Here is an 18,854-nt window from a genome sequence, read left to right as displayed (position 1 = left end):
CTCCCATATTGCGCTTAACGCAACATCTTTATCAACCAGTAGAGTTGACATTTTTTGTCATTCTTCCACAATGTTTCTGCTTGTATGCGCTCTGTGTGTGCGTGTTGACACACGCTTCGGCTCTGTGCGTCACCGCAGCACGGCAGCAAAACGTTATCGGTATTTTTCAAAGCCAGTGTAGTACCTTTTTTAATTCATTACTACCACGGTGCCTAATTAGTACCGGTGTACCATACAACCCTAGTACGGTATGTACTTTATCATTTTGAGTCGTTTTAGAAGAATAAAGAATATTTCTTGACATTTTTCCAAACAGTGAAAGGAAATACGCCATCTGTTTTGTATGCCGCTTATCTTATTCGTAAGTAAAAATAGAATAGAATAGAATAGATAGGACTTTATTGTCATTATATATAACGAGATTAAGGACTCCAGTTTAAGGTGCGGTAGTGGGAACAAATATGGGGTAAAAATAGATTACACAAGAAAAGAAAAAAAAAACTTGGCAGCGGTCTTTGTAATCATTTGTCAGGACACTGTGTGGGTAATCAAACTACCATATGTGCTTCACACCAAGTCGTAAGCACTTACAAAGACTTGAAGTCAATCTTTGGAGGTCCAATGAAGGTCCAGTGTGCGATACACAAATGTCATGTGGAGGCTTGAACCATTGAAATACACACACCTACACACAAGCTACAAGGGGAATACAATACACTCTCTGAAAAAAACAATATTAGCATATCCGGGTGTTTATCAAGTACCTTAATTATGAAGCAAGACAATTTGTTTTAGGAAAATAGGTATAGTTCTGAAGTAATTACATAATTGCCCTTTTGCCTTAGTCTGGAACGGTCTAAATCAAGGAGGCTTTTTGTTTCTTAATGTGAGTTTAACCATTTGCATTTGTTTTCTTAAATAGGGTGTTGGCGAGTTTCACATCGGGCATTTGTTTTGCAGTAAACACACTACTTAGTTTTATGATGGGTCTATTGCGTTTTGGGACACTCGTGCATAAAAAGCCTGCATGCCTAAATAGAATGCAGTCGTGATTTTAATTGCTAATCACTTCACATCTTCACAGTCCATTACTTCATTAATTCTTTGTTTTGACAAAATGTGTTTAACATTCTGCTGTCTGTCACTGATGGGTTTGTGCTGTGGTCTATTTATCTTTGCTATTGAAAGAGCCAGTTGTCCCCCTTATCCACTAAAGAAAAGTAGTCTGCAGTCACAAATTAATAACACAGCTTATAAACTTCTAAGTCTCAATGTTTTTTTTAATATATTTTCTACTTGTTGAAACAACATAATACTACAAACATAAGTGCAGTGTGCATGTGTAAGCCTTTTTTGGAAATTGGGAAGTGACAATATGGTCTAAAACCCATATTGCAGCTTCTTGCAACAAGGATATAGTATGTATCGCAATATACAGGTATTATTTAGAATCATTTCCACATGTTGCAAAGGCAGCAGATGTATGCAGTAACGTATTGTGGACGTGTATGCACAATGTAGTTGCTCTGTCTAGTTGTTGTATTATAATCATCGCACAAGACTCTGATTAATGTACTTAGTAAATGGTATAATTTAATGTGTGCACATTCTTATCAAACTGTCATTTCTGGCATTGGCTTCTGACTGTGTATAGTGGGGGAATTGCAAGTATTTGGTGCCCTGCTGGTTTTGTAAGTTTATTTCCATACAAAAACATGTACAGTCCAGAGGGAGCGATAGTGACAAGAAAACCAAGTAGTGATACATTTATTTGTGTTTGATTGAAGCAAATCGTTTTTGATCCCCAGGCAAAACATAACTCAGTACAAGGTAGAGAACTACTTGTTGGCAAGCATATAGGTCAGATGTGTCCGTGTTTCCCATAAACTGCCAAGATACCTGTGGCGTTGGAGGCGTGGCTATGGGCATGGTCACCATGACATCATCGAGCAATTTGCATAATTTACTACAATGATATGATTTTCTCTAAAAAGGCTCAAAAAATTTATACTTACTAATTAATAATAACAGTTTTGTTTTAAACGTCCATCCATCCATCCATCCATCCATCCATCCATCCATTTTACAATATAATTACAACACTTTATGTACATATTTATATACAGATTTGAACAATAAGTTATTCACTGAAATATATTTATTAATTGTGGTTCTTACAAAAAATATATCTTAAAAAAATATAAAAGCTAAAATGTCTCTTAAAGCTCTGCCCCTTTTAATTAGTGCATACTAAATAATTTAACTTTAGCCTACTACTACAACCATATTATTTACCAGCAACATAAAGTGAAACAGAGGCAGAGGTGTCCTGCCACAGTCAGTAACAAATAAACAGAAAACAGTAGTGGTGGTAGATAGACACAGAGCTTCATCAAACATCTGATCCACTGAACAAAGAGCTCCAAAAATCTTGATCCTACACTTCTCTTTTGTAAAGTAAATCTGAACAACCGATATGGGCATCTACATCAACTATATGATTTGCCTGAGAAGCTGGACAGGACAAAAAAATAAAAAATAAATAAAAATTTAAAAAATTTTTTAAAAATGTGTTGTGGCCTTAATTCTTTCGTGGCGGGCCACCACAAATAAATGAATGTGTGGGAAACACTGTGTGTCTTGTGGTTGGTCCACAATTTTAGGGGGGATTTTGATCCACTGCTCTTTACAGATGCTCTCCAAATCCTCAAAATCACTTTGCAACTCAAAGTTTATTTATTTTAACATATTTTCTATGGTGTTAAATCAGGAGACTGGCTCCACCACTCTAAGATTGTACAGCACGTCTTTTGGAGTCATACTTATACAGTATGTGGTAATGTAAATAGAGGAGGAAATCCCATGCTTATAAGATAGAGCTAGCAGCTGTCGAGCTCCGGATCTAACCGATAACTACAACTTTCCACTGCTATTTTTCGTTGTTAGTGATGTTTTACTTTTGACAAATCCACAATAATATTTTGTCACAGACAAATTAATTTGTTGGTGACGTCATCATTCATGTAATTCTGGTAAGAGACAAACATAGACGAGTGGGCGTGGCCAATGACCAGCATCAACAGGGATAGAAAAATGGCTATGGCCACGTGCAGCAACAACACGGGTGAAAACATTCAACATTCAATGCATACAACGATTTTGGCTGCAAGCTTTGAACTATGTGACTATTTAATAAAAAATACATGTATAATATAGCATCTATCAATTGATTAGACTGATTTTGTTGACCGTCAATGTCAAACTGTTAGTTGTCACACTCACCCTCATAAGCACACCCACACAAACATCTGTTTTACTAAACACAACTCTTGACAGAACATCAGGGTGGCTATAATAACAAGTGAAACACATTTTCATATACGGACTTACATCCACACTGAAGAGTTGCGCGTGCATCACCATGACAACAGACGTACAGATGAGCACAGCCTGGATTGATGCAAACTTATCAAATTTAAAGTGTTATTTTTTGCATGGATTTTAATGACATTCACAAGTGTTAGGAAAACCATCATTTTTACACTCCCCACAAAAAAGGCGCCATGGCAAAATTAGCCTCATTATTAATGAGCACGCCTTCATTCACGGCAGAACATGCATAACTTCGAGTGTTAAAAAAAACATCAACAAAAAAGAAAACCCCTAACGGCAAGGGGGAGAATAGGGCCCTAAATTAATAAAGCTTCTCCATTCACTGACATGATAAAATAACATTTAAAATGAAATGGAATTAAATAGTATGCATTATCATTATTATAAATGTAATGTTCCAAAAGATGTTTAGGTACTAAGGAAATAAAATACATTGTGTAATGAATTACAGTCTCTTATTCTGAGATTACATGTTTTTATTTTGACTTCTTGTGTTGTCTTAAGATGTGCACATATCCACATCCTAATGATTGGACTTTTATTGGTAAGGAGTGGACATAATGTCTATATTTTATTACTCTTTTCCCACTGGTGTCAACAGTAACAAATGACATCTTTTTTTATCATCGCAGAAAGACATTCTCATTAAGCCCTAGTCGCTATCCAGCAGACAGACCTGTTTTGGTATATAGTCTTCATTTCTCTCTTTAAATGAAGTGGTGTTCCCGGGAGTCAGCTCCGTGCTCCCAATGATAACTTTGCTTCTCCACTCTAAGCACTGTCTCTGGGTGTGGTGCAGTGGCAACTCTTCCTTATTTCTCTGACACACACACACACACACACACACACACAGAGAGAGTGATAGATGAGTTTATTAGATCAGATTGTTGCCATTATTGGTTCCTGCCTCACAGTCGCCGCTGTTTTCTACCACACTGGTGTTTACACCCTGGCTGGCGGTGGTCACATACACACTTCTCATATCACTTGTTCAAGATGTCCACATGGTTTTGTGTCTGGTCTCATTCTCTCATTGTGGGTTCTTTCCTCAGGTAGGAGAGGTCATTAACACCCTGTGTGGGTCCAAGGCTATGGCTCTCGATAAACAGGTACGTGGAATAACTGGTAATTGAAGCTATTTGTGTTCCTCCGTGTGTTGTAGTGCAACATTAGGTGATGTGTGGCTTCTGTAAGTGGATGTTTGTGTGTAACAGATAATGAAATAGATTGTGTCACAATCGTACAAAATGTTATGCTCAAGGAGAGCGGAAACACACAGTCTTTGTTTTGAGACACCTGGTGATATTTAGGGAAGAGCGGGGAACGAACATTTTCTTTGTTCAAAAACGGTCCTCTTTTATTTTCCCTGTTGATTAACCTGCTTCTATATGCAACATTTGATTTAAGTATGTCAACTTTAAATGGTATCTATTCAGCATGATGCCACTTTTTCACGTCCAATACCAATGCAACATTGTTTACTGGCCAATGCATATCAATCTAATTTATACTAATAACCTTATCTCCTTTCTTGTTATAGGAAATGTTATGCATGGATGTACTTTCCTTAATATAGACAGTAAAAAACACCACATTATTGAAATAAGTAAACGTTTAAATTTGAGTAAATGGGAGTTTAATTCCTTGCACGATGTGTACTTCACACTTAATATTAGAGATGTCTGATAATGCCCTTTTTGCCGATATCCGATATTCCGATATTGTCCAACTCTTAATTACCGATTCCGATATATCAACCGATACCGATATATACAGTTGTGGAATTAACACATTATAGTGCCTAATTTTGTTGTGATGCCCTGCTGGATGCATTAAACAATGTAGCAAGGTTTTCCAAAATAAATCCACTCAAGTTATGGAAAAAAATGCCAACATGGCACTGCCATATTTATTATTGAAGTCACAAAGTGCATTATTTTTTTTAACATGCCTCAAAACAGCAGCTTGGAATTTGGGACATACTCTCCCTGAGAGGGCATAAGGAGGTTGAGGTGGGCGGGGTTGGGGGGGGGGGGGGCGAGGTTGAGATGTGGGGGGCTAGGGGGTAGCGGGGGGTGTATATTGCAGCGTCCCAGAAGAGTTAGTGCTGCAAGGGCAGTGGCAGCACGCCCCCACCTGTGGCGGTGGGGGCGTGGCTATGGGCGTGATCACCATGACATCATCGAGTAATTTGCATAATTTACTACAATGATATGATTTTCTCTAAAAAGGCTCAAAAAATGTATACTTACTAATTAATAATAACAGTTTTGTTTTAAACGTCCATCCATCCATCCATTTTACAATATAATTACAACACTTTATGTACATATTTATATACAGATTTGAACAATAAGTTATTCACTGAAATATATTTATTAATTGTGGTTCTTACAAAAAATATATCTTATAAAAATATAAAAGCTAAAATGTCTCTTAAAGCTCTGCCCCTTTAATTAGTGCATACTAAATAATTTAACTTTAGCCTACTACTACAACCATATTATTTACCAGCAACATAAAGTGAAACAGAGGCAGAGGTGTCCTGCCACAGTCAGTAACAAATAAACAGAAAACGGTAGTGGTGGTAGATAGACACAGAGCTTCATCAAACATCTGATCCACTGAACAAAGAGCTCCAAAAATCTTGATCCTACACTTCTCTTTTGTAAAGTAAATCTGAACAGCTGATATGGGCATCTACATCAACTATATGATTTGCCTGAGAAGCTGGACAGGACAAAAAAAAAAAAAGCAGAAAAATCTATTTGTGGCGGCCTTAATTCTTTCATGGCGGGCCGCCACAAATAAATGATTGTGTGGGAAACACTGAAGGGGTTCTGGGTATTTGTTCTGTTGTGTTTATGTTGTGTTACGGTGCGGATGTTCTCCCGAAATGTGTTTGTCATTCTTGTTTGGTGTGGGTTCAAATTGTGGCGCATATTTGTAACAGTGTTAAAGTTGTTTATACTGTCACCCTCAGTGTGACCTGTATGGCTGTTGACCAAGTATGCTTGCATTCCTTGTGTGTGTGAAAAGCCGTAGATATTATGTGATATCGCCGGCACGCAAAGGCAGTGCCTTTAAGGTTTATTGGCGTTCTGTTCTTCTCCCTACGTCCGTGTACCACTCCGTACAGCGGCGTTTTAAAAAGTCATACATTTTACGTTTTGAAACCGATACGGATAATTTCCGATATTACATTTTAAAGCATTTATCGGCCGATAATATCGGCAGTCCGATATTATCGGACATCTCTACTTAATATCCTCCCGAAAATTGAAGCACAAAGTATCTTTCAATCCAATTTTTTTTAAAGATTTCCTTCCCACTTTGGAGCTAAATCAACAACTTTACTTGAACTTTTAGAATTGTATACAAATCTTTTTACAGTGATACATCAACTTACAAGGATGATCTGTTCCACGACCAACCTCGTGGCTCAGAACATTCACATCTCTAAGCAGCCCTGCCTATTGAAATCATTTGAATCCATGCATCACAGTTTTAACATGTAACATGCCTTTCAAAAGGAAAACTAACTTTCAGAAAATAAATACTGTTTGAAAAGCATTACAATATAATGTGCTACAAAAAAAGCAACAGCAACTTTATGAAATGTATACATTTTTGTACAGCATTTACCTTGGAATCAGACTACTGTAATGTGTGTGTTGCAGGCTGATTCACTGTTTAGTGTTGCCAAGTCTGCGTATTATCTCCTTTATTATTAGCAACTTTTTTTCATAGAGCTGCCATGTGTTTCCCTCGTGGCATCTGGCAACGTTCCGGGGTGACAACACAACAATCGTCTGTGAACCAAAGCTATTGCTTGACCATCCAGTTTGTTGATTTAGGACGAGAGACACACACAATTCAAACGCAGCTTCCTTTTGAATAAATGCTGGGCATTTGTGGCCGCATGCACAAAGGCTTGTTTCAGCTTGTGTAATGCAGACTCGTGCTATGGCGGGCTTGACTTGCCAGGTTGGCCGCTAACAGGCAGGGCGTATTTTTAACAGTTTGGAGGGCAGGATGTCGATCTCTGAGCAGTGCTCAAACGTGCACATCAACTTTGAAATACAAAACTTATGTTTGTTTATTGCCTAAACAAAGCAGGGACAGCACAGTGTAACAATATAATGCCACTTTACTGCTCAAACTGTCTTGTTTGTTGTGTAAATGAAGCAGGAACACTACCGTTCAAAAGTTTGGGGTCACATTGAAATGTCCTTATTTTTGAAGGAAAAGCACTGTACTTTTCAATGAAGATAACTTTAAACTAGTCTTAACTTTAAAGAAATACACTCTATACATTGCTAATGTGGTAAATGACTATTCTAGCTGCAAATGTCTGGTTTTTGGTGCAATATCTACATAGGTGTATAGAGGCCCATTTCCAGCAACTATCACTCCAGTGTTCTAATGGTACAATGTGTTTGCTCATTGGCTCAGAAGGCTAATTGATGATTAGAAAACCCTTGTGCAATCATGTTCACACATCTGAAAACAGTTTAGCTCGTTACAGAAGCTACAAAACTGACCTTCCTTTGAACAGATTGAGTTTCTGGAGCATCACATTTGTGGGGTCAATTAAACGCTCAAAATGGCCAGAAAAAGAGAACTTTCATCTGAAACTCGACAGTCTATTCTTGTTCTTAGAAATGAAGGCTATTCCACAAAATTGTTTGGGTGACCCCAAACTTTTGAACGGTAGTGTATATTAAATCTTCATTGCTCCAATAGCAGAAACTTGTTACAAATATTGCTATAACCGAAGGCTAAAATGCTTGTAACTCAAGGTATGCTCCAACTAAAAGCATTAAAAAATTAGTCATAAGTTAAGGTACTCGTAAGTTGAGGAATCCCTGTATTTTAGATTTTACAGCATGAAATTAACTCTAGTATTTTAGCAAGCAGTTTTCTCTAGGGCAGACATCTTAAAGTTAAAGTTCCACTGACTGTCACTGACTGGTGAAATGACTCTCTGCATTTGACCCATGCCCTTGTTCCACCACCTGGGAGGTGAGGGGAGCAGTGAACAGCAGCGCTCGGGAATCTTGTAACTGAAACTTTGCATTTATGTTTTTCCCTTGTTACCTTGTTTTTAGCACTTGTGCATCGCTGCAGTCTATCGTGCCTGGTCCCATTTTTTTTCTTAACAATTCTTCTGGCATTGGCGTGATGGCTGATACTGCTCTCCTTAATATCATATACTCTCTTGCCAGTGTAGTAAGTTTGTTTTTGTTTTTTTTGCCAAATGCATTTTGAAATCCGAGAACTGTTGTTAATCTTAGGATGGCCATCACACACACGCTCCATTTCTTGGTTTAGCTTGTAATAAAAGCTCAGTATGCTGACACAGAGGTGCATACCAACCATGTTGTCATTGTACTCCCTTATCACCTGGACTTTGCCTTTTTTCAATCAACAGGTGCAGACAAATGCTTTTCCAAGTGGGGTAAACTTTCAGAACTTCTCCTGGCTACCCTCACTACTGCTTCCCTCCTTTCGCTTCTCAATTGATTGTCACCAGGCAACCAACAAAGTTTCTCTGTTAGGATTGCAGTTGCTGCAGGGCTCTTGGCCACCAATTCATATGTAAGCTTAACGTATTGGTTGAAGTACAAAAGACTTCCTGTAGGAACAATTTTAAACATAGGACTGCTACTGCCGCAATTCCCAGCCTTTTGATCAGCAAATATATCCTTCTCTTGATACACTTCAAAGTCCAGCACCTGGGGAAGCGAGGACAATTACCATTAAGCTTTTATGGTATGGCTTGCCTAAAACAAATTGACTGGAGTGACAGCAGACAGTAAAATGGATCAGACGTTCTTTTTTTTACAGGCCTCAATCAGTGGTGCTATAGTATTTCCATAAGAGAACTCTTCAAAAAATACATTTCTTCTTAGTTTCCTCTGTTCCATTCATGTCATTTACAATCTTCAGTGAATTCTTCACTTGAACAACCTGTCCTTGTCATTTGCTGGCTAAATATTGCCGCTTTGCTCCTGCTGGCCTAAAACCTGGGAAGGTTTTCAGAGAGACTCTCTTCAATTGCTGCTATCTCTCATTTGTGAATACTGTCTTTAAAGACTTTGTCGTCCATGCACTGAGAAAAGTACCCCATAGGTCTCTAGTTTCTACAAATGGTGGGGTTTTTGTGACATTTGGGAGACCTATGTAGGACAGGTTGAAATATGTAATAGGGGGAAAAACACACAATCAACGAAATGATGAACCCAATGTCTTATCTTATCTATATGTTGATCTTATATACACTACCGTTCAAAAGTTTGGGGTCACATTAAAATGTCCTTATTTTCAATGAAGATAACTTTAAACTAGTCTTAACTTTAAAGAAATACACTCTATACATTGCTAATGTGGTAAATGACTATTCTAGCTGCAAATGTCTGGTTTTTGGTGCAATATCTACATAGGTGTATAGAGGCCCATTTCCAGCAACTATCACTTCAGTGTTCTAATGGTACAATGTGTTTGCTCATTGGCTCAGAAGGCTAATTGATGATTAGAAAACCTTGTGCAATCATGTTCACACATCTGAAAACAGTTTAGCTCGTTACAGAAGCTACAAAACTGACCTTCCTTTGAGCAGATTGAGTTTCTGGAGCATCACATTTGTGGGGTCAATTAAACGCTCAAAATGGCCAGAAAAAGAGAACTTTCATCTGAAACTGGACAGTCTATTCTTGTTCTTAGAAATGAAGGCTATTCCACAAAATTGTTTGGGTGACCCCAAACTTTTGAACGGTAGTGTATATTTTCTGGTGTTGGCCCACAGAGGATGACAGTGTTCGACATGTTCATCTGTTCATTTATTATTCATCAAAAACATGTATTTTAGGGCAGAAATGTGATTGTAAACCACAAACTATTAGACTAGTATCTAACCTCAGTCCAGTGCTAACGTCCCACAAATTGCACTCAGTTACTTTTTGTTTTCCTGGAAAATAATGTAACTCTACAGCAAACATGAGGCGTTAGGCTAATTGACTCCCGCTAATTCTGCTAGCTAGTTGTTAGTTAGCTAGTGTCTGTTTATGTCATGCAATTCTAAATTAAGTATTTACATGATAGTTGAGACTTTCGAATCTGATCTTATTCTACCCTTCCAAAACATTTGGTCCAGTAATTTTGGCCAGTATCAGACCGATACCACCATCCTTAGTTTGGTCACAGAAGAATCCGAACATTCATGTGTACTGATGTGCATACAGCATTTTTTTTTTTTTAGGGTGTTCATGGTTTCAAATGAAAAGTGATGTATTTCTGTCTTTTGCCTGTGAATCAGCGTGAAACCCTGCAGGAGGTGATCCACGTGCGAGGCTGCATACATGCAGTCAACCTTTGGATGACTGACAACATTGGAATAACCATCGCCCTGTGCTGTGCCATTGGGCTGCCGCAGGTAATTTAAAACTCTAGGTACACACTGGTTGTAGCCTTTCTCATTAGGGCATTTCAGTATGTTTATGAGAAATTGTTTTCTCTTTTGATATTATAGCTGCTTCTTGAAAATAAGTACCGTATTTTTCTGATTATAAATCGCAGTTTTTTTCATAGTTTGGCCGGGGGTGCGTGCGATTTATACTCCGGAGCGACTTATGTGTGATATTATTAACACATTACCGTAAAATATCAATATTATTTATCTCATTCCCGTAAGAGACGAGGCGAATGTCAGCAATCGTCACACACACGTCAACCAATAAAAATTTGTCGGGGGCGGGTCATGGCAGAAGTGCATTGTGCGTCATGGCAGGAGTGCATTGTGGGTCATGGGATGCTACATGCTACTACGTCCGTAGCTATAAAAATGGATAATTTCAACATTGGCGGTAACTTATAAAAACAGAGAAGGGCTGGACAAAAATGGCACCGAAAAGGAAATCATATACTGCAGATTACAAGCTGGACGTAGTGAAATATGCAGCAGAAAACAGCTAGAGGAAGCAGCGGATACCTTTGGAGTTGGCAGAGTTGTTTAGAAGCGACACCGAGGAAGAAGATTTCATGGGATTTAGCGATTAGGAGTGACAGATTGTTTGGTAAACGTATAGCATGTTCTATATGTTATAGTTATTTGAATGACTCTTACCATAATATGTTACGTTAACATACCAGGCACGTTCTCAGTTGGTTATTTATGCCTCATATAACGTACACTTATTCAACCCATTGTTCACTATTCTTTATGTATTTTAAATTGCCTTTCAAATGTCTATTCTTGGTGTTGGATTTAATCAAATAAATTTCCCCCAAAAATGCGACTTACACTCGAGTGCGACGTATATATGTTTTTTTCCTTCTTTATTATGCATTTTCGGCCGGTGCGATCTATACTCCGGAGTGATTTATAATCCGAAAAATACGGTAGACAACAATAAAACACCTCCCGCGAAGAGCTACCATAAGACTAGAGATGTCCGATAATGGCTTTTTTGCCGATATCCGATATTCCGAAATTGTCCAACTCTTAATTACCGATACCGATATATACAGTTGTGGAATTAACACATTATTATGCCTAATTTTTTTGTGATGCCCCGCTGGATGCATTAAACAATGTAACAAGGTTTTCCAAAATAAGAGAACAACTTCAACTCAAGTTATGGAAAAAAATGCTTGGAATTTGAGCATGAGGAGGTTGAAGTGGGCGGGGTTTTAGGGTAGCGGGGGGTGTATATTGTAGCGTCCCGGAAGAGTTAGTGCTGCAAGGGGTTTTGGGAATTTGTTCTGTTGTGTTTATGTTGTGTTACGGTGCGGATGTTCTCCCAAAATGTGTTTGTCATTGTTGTTTGGTGTGGGTTCACAGTGTGGCGCATATTTGTACCAGTGTTAAAGTTGTTTATACGGCCACCCTCAGTGTGACCTGTATGGCTGTTGACCAAGTATGACTTGTGAGTGTGTGAAAAGCCGTAGATATTATGTGACTGGGCTGCAACGCAAAGGCAGTGCCTTCAAGGTTTATTGGCGCTCTGTACTTCTTCCTATGTCCGTGTACACAGCGGCGTTTTAAAAAGTCATACATTTTACTTTTTGAAACCGATACCGATAATTTTGAAACCGATACCGATAATTTCCGATATTACATTTTAAAGCATTTATCGGCCGATAATAGCGGCAGTCCGATATTATCGGACATCCCTAGAAATAAGCCTTTTTTGTTTGATCTTAGAGTACAAATAATGAAAAATGGGAGAATGTGTTTATATTTTATATTTTGTTCATTGTGTATTATTTCGCTCACAAACACTTGCCAAGCATAACAAACATCACAAAATGAACAAGTTTGCATCTGTTCCCGTAGCTGTTGGGCATTGTCCTGACCTGTCTCTTCTGGAACCTCCTGGTGGAAATGAGCCAGTCGGTTGACATGGTGGACTTCAAGCTGAAGAAGCTGGAGTTCAAGTACAGCGAGCTGGACCTGGCTGGTGCCGGCTGCTGTATGTGCCTGCCAAGAGACGGCGGCTACTTGCCCATTCCGGTCGCCGAACCCGACCTGGACCCCATTGATGTTCACCTGCAGAAGCTGAAGAAGCAGCCGCCTCGCACTCATTCTCAGCTCCTCCATCTCCAACAGTCCAGATCGACCACTGGGCTGGACGAGGTAGATATTGGACGTAAACTGAAAAGGGAACACTAATTAGTCTTCATGCGTCATTGTAAAGTTTGTATTTGTTTGATTTGTGTTGCACTACATAAGGGTTAAACCTCTGCTGTTGGATTTAGGGAAGTTGCTTAGCCAAACTGATCCAAAATACCTTGTCACTTTTTAAGAATTCCACCAACAAACGTAGAGCAGGGTTGTTCAAACTTGATTTTTATTGACTATTCTATACATAAAATTACACATGAAACATGATGGACATTTACATCCACATTAATGAGATAAAACATTGGACTATTGCGTGTTTGACACAATGGAACCCATTTAAGTCGTTCCCCTTCAAGTCGATAAGTCCTGGTCCGCCATCCACTTTTACTACTAAGTGCCCACTTAAGTCGTGGTGGACCGCTTTTGACCACTACATAAAATGTTGAGAGCTAAAACCAGTAGTTTACATTATACCATTTTTTGACAAACTTTTATGAGTTACTGATATTTTTTAAATAAAAATTGTCATGTTCAAACATTGATGACATCTATTAAACAAGACAAGAGGCAAAGAATTGAACAGAGACAGAATTCAATTTGGTCTCAATTGAGGAGAGACGCCGGGACACTGTACTCTTGTACAATCTCCAGCACGCTCTGGCGAAAGATTGTACTCCTCCTTCTTTATTTTACTTTCTCCGACCACATGACCACAGCTGCTTCCAGAGGGAAGTGGGTCGTAAACAGCGTTGCCTTTGGTTACAGAACAGTTCAAAAGAAAAGGTCGTAAACGAGTTCAAAAACAGGTTCGTAAAACAGTTAAAAAAGACGTCCGTAAAACAGTTGAAAAAGGAGGTTCAAAAAGAGGTCGTCTGGAAATTGGGCAGATCATGCCTTCTCTCCGCTTTGAAGTCCTTGGGTTAGAACACTATTTCTGTTGATTACCATACATGAAAGAAAACAGAAAACCCTTCATGTTGCTTTCCCCCTTACACAGTGGAGTTTTACTAACCTTCTTCTTGGTAGGTTTCAACGACAGCTTTTGTCTTCTTGCTAGGAACTCAATGTAACACAAAGTTTTTGTGATAACTTAGAAACAATTATTCTAACAAAATGTATTAAGAAATACATTCTTTAAATAATTGACTGTGTGTGTCGCTACTTGTCATTAAGGGTTGATGGTGAGGCAAGCAGACAAACCAGGTACACAGCATGAAAACTTCCTGTTCAGTGCAAAATAAAAATATGACACTTCTACCCTAGATTCTACCACTGCAATTAACATAAAGTAATCTTTCTTAGATTGTTAGCCACCGCAAGAAAGAGTTGGCATGTTTCCGTAACATAAGGGCAAGGAAAAACTCACAACCCAGTGGGATGTCAATGTGAATGACTATGAGAAACCTTGGAGAGGACCCTACCCACCTAGGGTAGACTGGATGCAATGGACGTCGAGTGGGTCTAGCATAATATTGTGAACGTCCAGTCCATAGTGGATCTAACATAATAGTGAGAGTCCAGTCCATAGTGGGGCCAGCAGGAGACCATCCGGAGCGGAGACGGGTCAGCAGCGCAGAGATGTCCCCAACCGATGCACAGGCGAGCGGTCCACCCTGGGTCCCGACTCCAAATCCAACCTAAACTTAAAAAAACATAATTTATTTTGTACCATTTGTACAACTTTGGGGGACCGGTGTCAAGAAGTGGTCACAACAGATATTATATCAGGCCTGGGCAATTATTTTGACTCGGGGGGCCAAAATTAGAGAAAAAAATGTGTCCGGGGGCCGGTATATCTATTTTTAGGAAAACTAATACAAAACCTCACAATAAAGTCTGATTGAATGCTAAAAATGTTATGACAGACCGCCTTAAAAACGGAATGGAATTTAATTTTTTTCTATGAACGATAAAGCCCTGAATATTGACAACATATGAACGTCACACCCCCTCTCAATCGACAAATTTACAATCAAGCCGAATGCAACAAAAATGCAACAAACACAGCGAAATATGAACGTGAAGGGTAAAAAAACAAAAAACATCTACAATCTGATATATTTGATACATCACTAAGCTTTAGAACTTTCTTGTAAAAATCTCCTTCCACATCTGTCCCTGACACCCGCATTTCAGGCTCTGGAAACACTCTGTGGAAACGCTCCCCACCCACACTGCTTGGTGCCTCGTCTGACCTGCTGTGACGCAGATTACCATAGTAACAAGTAGGGTTGTACGGTATACGGGTATTAGTATAGTACCGCGATACTAATGAATCATATTCGGTACCATACCGCCGCTGAAAAGTACCAGTCCGCCACACCCTAAGATTTTTTGTTAAAATAAAGCCAATAATGCAATTTTTTCTGGTCCCCTTTATTTAGAAAAGTATCGAAAAGTACCGAAAAGTATCGAAATAATATTGGTATCAGGACAACACTAGTCACTAAAATATAATGCAAAAGCGCAGATTCCAACCATTGAAATACTTTGTATAGTTCAAGACTTACGGTCATTAGAAAACATGACTGTACATCATAACGGCAGATACACTTTCCATCTTAAGGATCTAAAAAAAATATTTGGGAATGTCCGGCGGGCCAGATTGAAAAGCTCAACGGGCCGCATGTGGCCCCTGGGCCTTAATTTGCCCAGGTCTGTATTACTGTATATTGATGAACACTCAAATCTCTGCTGAGATGTTTTAAAGATGAAAAGGAGGGGTTCCATCAACAATCACATTATTTTACAAAAAGTGGTTACTGTCAGGCCAAAGTGACATCAGCAAAATATTATCTAGCAAAGCAACAGCAAAAAAATAAAAACATTTGTCTCCAAAGCCGCTGCTCTCGCATCAACAGGCACACACTAGCTCAGCCACTGTTGCCTTCACGGCCTCACAAACAGTTGGACAATTCAACTTAAAAGGGGTTCCATTGTATCACGCCCACAAAAATAATCAAATATAATAATAAGAGGCTCGCTAATCGCCTGCGTAGCTCGTCAAGTGAAACCCAAACAGTAATCTATGTTCCTAGATAGAGTGATGGCGCCTTCCGGTTAGGGTGAAACCCTGCTCACTATAAAAGTTGTTATCTTCAACAGCTTAGCGTACAGTATAATAATATAGTGGAAATCAAATGTCCTGCATCCTATGTCTGGAAAACCTTGAAAATAAGCATCAACTTTTGCTAATTTATTTGCTTCTTCTTTTTTTTGTCTCATTTGTGATGTTTGGTTTTCTGGGATTTTTTTGGCATTACAGCCCATTTAATTCAAGTTGAGCCTTTGAAATTGAGCGATGTCTCATGTGCTAAAGCTTACCTCAGGCTGTTTTCCAAATAGCCGTATAGTCAAGAGGACATCTTGTGTACAAAAATTCACTGCAGAGAAATGCAGAGTTTTTCAGTGTGTGGAAAAATAGGACTAGCCAAGTATGTCATGCGTGTGTACAGGTTGTGTTATACCTTTTTTTTCATGAGTTTGATTTGTGCCGTCTGTGTACTTTGTAAAACTGATAGTTGTGGAATAACAAGAATGCATGTTTTGTACTGTGTATGACCATAAGCGGGTTTATGATACTTGGTTTACTTTGGAACAACGGTTCAGGTTTACAGCTTTTTTTCTTTTAACTACATGCTTTTTATTTTGTCCATCTCTCAGAGGGACAACTAAAGGGAAAAAACAGGCTACAACTCTGTTTAAAAGCAGTACTTTGACAGTGTTTTCCCAGACCACTGTTTTGAGCTTCCCTTCAGCTCCTGCCTTGTACCGCGTACACTACTGCTCATGGTAATAAACCTGAATTTGTCTACTGATTTGTGTGACGCATTGTGTTCGTGTGTGGTAGTAACGCGCTACATTTACTCCGTTACATCTACTTGAGTAACTTTTGGGATAAATTGTACTTCTAAGAGTAGTTTTAATACAACATACTCTGACTTTTACTTGAGTATATTTATAGAGAAGAAACGCTACTTTTACTCCGCTCCATTTATCTACATTTAGCTCGCTACTGATTTTTATCGATCTGTTAATGCACGCTTTGTTTGTTTTGGTTTGTCAGACAGACCTTCAAAGTAGGATCTATCGCATGCCTGCGTTTCACCAATCAAATGCAGTCACTGGTGACGTTTGACTCCGTTTCACCAATCAAAACCGAGCCAGGCGGTCACATGATTAACTGCACATAAAGTTTCAGCGGCAAACGACAACAAGCTTAAGCTTACATGAACTCAACGTCAAATTTGAGGAAGCACATCGCGGTAAGTAACGTTAGTAAATATTTTGGGTGTCACTGTAGGCTGATGTTAGCTTCCCTGCTATGAATCACTGTCAAATGTACATCGTGTGGGTATAATTTATTAACGCACTGCAGCCTCATAGACAGACAGACACACACGCACAGTCGCACACACACTCACGCATGCATACAAACACCAATCAGAAGTGCACGGTGTGTTTCAGATGCAGCCCACACCTATCAGTTTATGGTTTACGTAAAGGCTAACTTGTTATTTTCCTTTGTAATCTCTGCCTACTGAGCCTATGGTGCTGTTAAGTTATTGTGGCTCAAATTGCCTTAATTTTTTTATGTTAATGTATTATTATTTAATATATATTATTGTTTTAGTTGCTTAAGAGACATTCCTGACTCTGAGTTTGCTCATTGCTATTTTTAGGTTTTTGTGCATTATTTGTTGCTGTCATCATTAAACGAACAGGTTACTCAGTACTTGAGTAGTTTTTTCACAACATACTTTTTACTTTTACTCATGTAAATATTTGGGTGACTACTCCTTACTTTTACTTGAGTAATACATCTCTAAAGTAACAGTACTCTTACTTGAGTACAATTTCTGGCTGCTCTACCCACCTCTGGTTGGCAATACCGTTTTTTCTAATAAAAAAGAAATGTAAGGAAGAGAACACATACATTTTGCAAAGACAAATTGACGATTGTATGCTTCTGACGTCAGAACAGTTGGATGATGGTCTTTTTCTCTTTAAACATGTCAAAAGTAACTTCCATAATAGTCAGAATCTTGTCATTTTTATTTCTTATAAGACTAGTGGATTGATTTTATAGATGAAAATCAGTGATTGCGTGGCCAAATACGTATGTTGGTTCGTATAAATAATGCAATGCAGTTGCAGGTAAATTAATTGAACGTCTTTCATATGATATTTAACCTCTAAAGGCCTTAGTGGCCACATGCGTGGACAGCACCTTTTAGCTCTTATTTCCACAATTGTGTACACTACTGAATTGGGGTCTTATGCCGACATACTTTTCTGTCTTGCCTCTGGTGAGGGCGGTCGCATTTTTCTCCCCTGCTTGCTCTCTTCGTTTTGTCTTGTCTGAACTTTTTTGAAGCCTCTTTCTTTGCGCTGTCCTCAAATCTAAACATCAAACATGGATATGATCAGCTGGACTCTCGACGCAATTGACAAAATCTTTTCGACAAGGAAAAGAGGTTCGGGGGAGCCTGGCTGCCCTGATGGAACCATTGCTGCGGGGTACGTGAGAGACTCCTGGGATAAATGGAGAATCATGTGCCTCTCAGTCCTTTCCATCGAGGACGTGGAAGACATCTACCTATTTGGAACCGTGATCGCGGGGCACTTGCTGATTGGGCTGGGCGTTGCTCTGGTGTATCGTCAAATTCGGAAGACGATGGCAGCCATTCAAGGAGCCCAACGGCTGTTCGTCGCAATGGAAGGATTGGGCAGGGCTGTGGGAACACAGACTGCGGCGATTTCTGATCTGAATCGCGAGATGGCTTTCATCATGGAGAAGTTTGCTGAGAAGGAGAATTGAATTGAATTTGAGAGA

At 39.0% G+C, this 18,854-nt stretch overlaps 1 protein-coding gene across 2 annotated transcripts in view; it reads left to right on the top strand.

Moving 5' to 3' along the window:
* zgc:110329 (uncharacterized protein LOC550500 homolog) overlaps nt 1–16,831 on the top strand; it is a 32,799-nt gene extending 15,968 nt beyond the window's left edge. For both annotated transcript variants that reach the window (XM_062051523.1, XM_062051522.1), the window contains 3 exons: nt 4,446–4,502; nt 10,712–10,828; nt 12,731–16,831. In XM_062051523.1, the coding sequence (XP_061907507.1) occupies nt 4,446–4,502; nt 10,712–10,828; nt 12,731–13,066 (510 nt within the window). In that variant the 3' untranslated portion in view covers nt 13,067–16,831. The remainder of the gene's footprint in view (nt 1–4,445; nt 4,503–10,711; nt 10,829–12,730) is intronic.
* The last annotated feature ends 2,023 nt before the right edge of the window (nt 16,832–18,854 follow it).

This window comes from Entelurus aequoreus, linkage group LG06, assembly GCF_033978785.1.
Source record: "Entelurus aequoreus isolate RoL-2023_Sb linkage group LG06, RoL_Eaeq_v1.1, whole genome shotgun sequence".
Classification (NCBI taxonomy): domain Eukaryota; kingdom Metazoa; phylum Chordata; class Actinopteri; order Syngnathiformes; family Syngnathidae; genus Entelurus; species Entelurus aequoreus.
The sequence above is the reverse complement of the archived record's forward strand: the minus strand, read 5'-3'. Positions and strand labels throughout refer to the sequence as shown.